The sequence below is a fragment of the Conger conger genome, chromosome 2 (genome assembly GCF_963514075.1).
Source record: "Conger conger chromosome 2, fConCon1.1, whole genome shotgun sequence".
Classification (NCBI taxonomy): Eukaryota; Metazoa; Chordata; class Actinopteri; order Anguilliformes; family Congridae; genus Conger; species Conger conger.
The window spans coordinates 81909593-81912092 of NC_083761.1; the positions used below are offsets into that span (position 1 = coordinate 81909593).

At 49.6% G+C, this 2500-nt stretch overlaps 1 protein-coding gene across 1 annotated transcript in view; it reads left to right on the forward strand.

The window, feature by feature from the left end:
- The window catches only part of pnpla6 (patatin-like phospholipase domain containing 6), a 50663-nt gene that overhangs the window by 41149 nt on the left and 7014 nt on the right, over positions 1-2500 (forward strand). Inside the window, 1 exon segment of the mRNA XM_061222981.1 lies at positions 395-511. Coding sequence (XP_061078965.1) covers positions 395-511 — 117 coding nt within the window.

Genomic DNA, 2500 nt, shown 5'->3' on the forward strand with positions numbered 1-2500 from the left:
TGTAATTTGGGGGCACAGGGTGAAGGGGGGGGTCTACCCCCCCCCCCCCCCCAGCAGGGATGCACAGTGTCCCATGTGACAGGGGTTTTGGAGATCAACCTGCCTCCTGACCCCACGACCGCTGGTCCCCCTCATCCCTGCACCCCTTTGCCTGGGGTGACCCCCCCCCCGCCCACCTGAACCCGCACACACACACACACACACACACACACACACTACCCCAGGTGTGGGGGGGGGGGTGGTAGGAGGAGGGGTCAGGAGGTGGGAGGGCCCGGGCGGTGATCCCGTCGATGGCTCACCGCCCGGCCCCGACCGAAAAGCGGCGACGTTGCCGAGACGTTGCCGAAAGGTTATTGAGACGTTATCCCCCCCCCCCCTCCTCCCGGTGTGCCAGGGTCTCTGTGGCGCTATGTGCGGGCGAGCATGACCCTTTCGGGGTACCTCCCCCCCCTGTGTGACCCCAAAGGCGGAAACTTGCTCATGGATGGTGGCTACATCAACAACCTCCCAGGCAAGTAAGGGGCCCTAGCCCCCCCCTCAGACCCCCTCTCTCCCCCCCCCCCTCCCAATTCCCTGCCCAAACGAAGGAGGCCGGGCAAGGGGGATTGTGGCGGGGAGAAGGGGGTTTGATAAAACAGGTGTGTTTCTATGGAAACAGGTGAGGAGGAAACGACCCTGTTGGTAAGTACCTCCGCCTCTCTGAAGGGTATTTGGAGTGGAGTGGCCCTCTTTTCCGTCTGCATCTGAAAGTGATCTGGGATGGATTTGGTTATATATCTCCCCCTTTTGAGTCCCAGACAAACAAAGCTTATGCTTTAGCTTGACCTATATGTCCATCAGTCTAGCTGTTGCTATGATACAGCAGACGGTGATTAGGTCCCAGGCTAAGTCGCAGATGGATGCTGCCGTTAGGAAGATTTTCTAGGTAATCGATCCAGTTGGATTCAATTGGTTTCCCTGTGCTGCGCAAGTGAATTCAAACAGCAGACCAGAAGTGAGACCAGATTCTGTTCACACCAGATTCAGATGGAAACTGGTTCACACCAGATTCAGATGGAAACTGAGGGCACTGATGACTGGTGAAGGTTCGACCCTCATCACCACCACCACTGCCATCATCACCATCATCACCATCATCACCATCATCATCATCATGATCTGCTCTTGGTTTAACATCTGCACTGCAATGCCAATAGCGTCAGATACGTTGTGCCACCTGTCAGGGCTCCCTGGTGCCTGATTGGTTGAGGAGTATTGATGGGATGGGGCATTGGCCATGAATATGCTACCTGTATTCTGCTTGCTAAGTCTACAGAGAGTTTTTATTAACCCTTTGAGGGATGTAAACTTCTGCAAGAATAACTAGAAATTCCAAGTGGTTCTTGGTAAATAAAAAATAAACGCCAGATGGCATTGAACCATCGACGGATTTCCAGTTGAAATGCAACAAGGAAACCGTTTTAAAAGCATTAGAATTTTGGTCTTGCGAAACGTTTCGGCTGGGTGATATTCCCACCAGAAACAGAGGAAAGACTGTTACATTTCAGCGGGTGGAATGGAAACAAAATGGATTTTGTTTTCAATGGATTTTCCTGGGAGATTTTTTTTTTTTTGTGTGTGGCTTCAGACCTGTCCTTCTCTATGTTATCTCACGTGCATCAGGGGTACTGTAATATGGCTTGTGAGGTCAGCGATGTCAGTGATTGGCCAGAGATTACACTCACCTGGTGAGATTATGTTGGCCTGGAGCGGCAGGTTTAAGTCAATCCTGATTGGAGGGGAAGAGTGAAGACCAGCAGAACCACATTAGCGTATCCCTGATTTTAGGATTTTCAGGATCACTGCGCACAGGTCTGATGGTTACTGTCACATTAACACTGCTGCGGGTTTACATTCCCAGATTTCGATTTAGAGCATCCCGGATCTGAAGAAGAGCCTCTTAAACCTGGGGGGTGTGTTGGGTGGGGTGCGGGTTGTAATTAAAGATCTGTGTCACGTTTCACAAACTCCCTCCTGATGGTATCGCTATCTAGGTGTTTGTGCAGCGTGGGGGGGTCAATCGTAGTCTAGTGTTTGTGTGTGTGTTACCATGGCTACAGCTCTGACCCAGGCTGTCTTTAATCATTTCTGCGTTCATGCGTCCCACAATTGTCTCAGTAAGTAGCTCAGTCTTGCTGGTGGGCCGATCCCGGACTTTCTGAGCCACAGGGACATAGACGTGATCTGTAACTGTCGACTCAGATCAACAGTTTCATTTTGAATTGTAACTGTCAGCTTCAATCAACAGTTTCATTTTGAATTGTAACTGTCAACTTCAATCAACAGTTTCATTTTGAATTGTAACTGTCGACTTCGATCAACAGTGTTTCATTTTAAATTGTGACTGTCGACTTCGATCAACAGTGTTTCATTTTGAATTGTAACTGTCAACTTCAATCAACAGTTTCATTTTGAATTGTAACTGTCAACTTCGATCAACAGTGTTTCATTTTGAATTGTA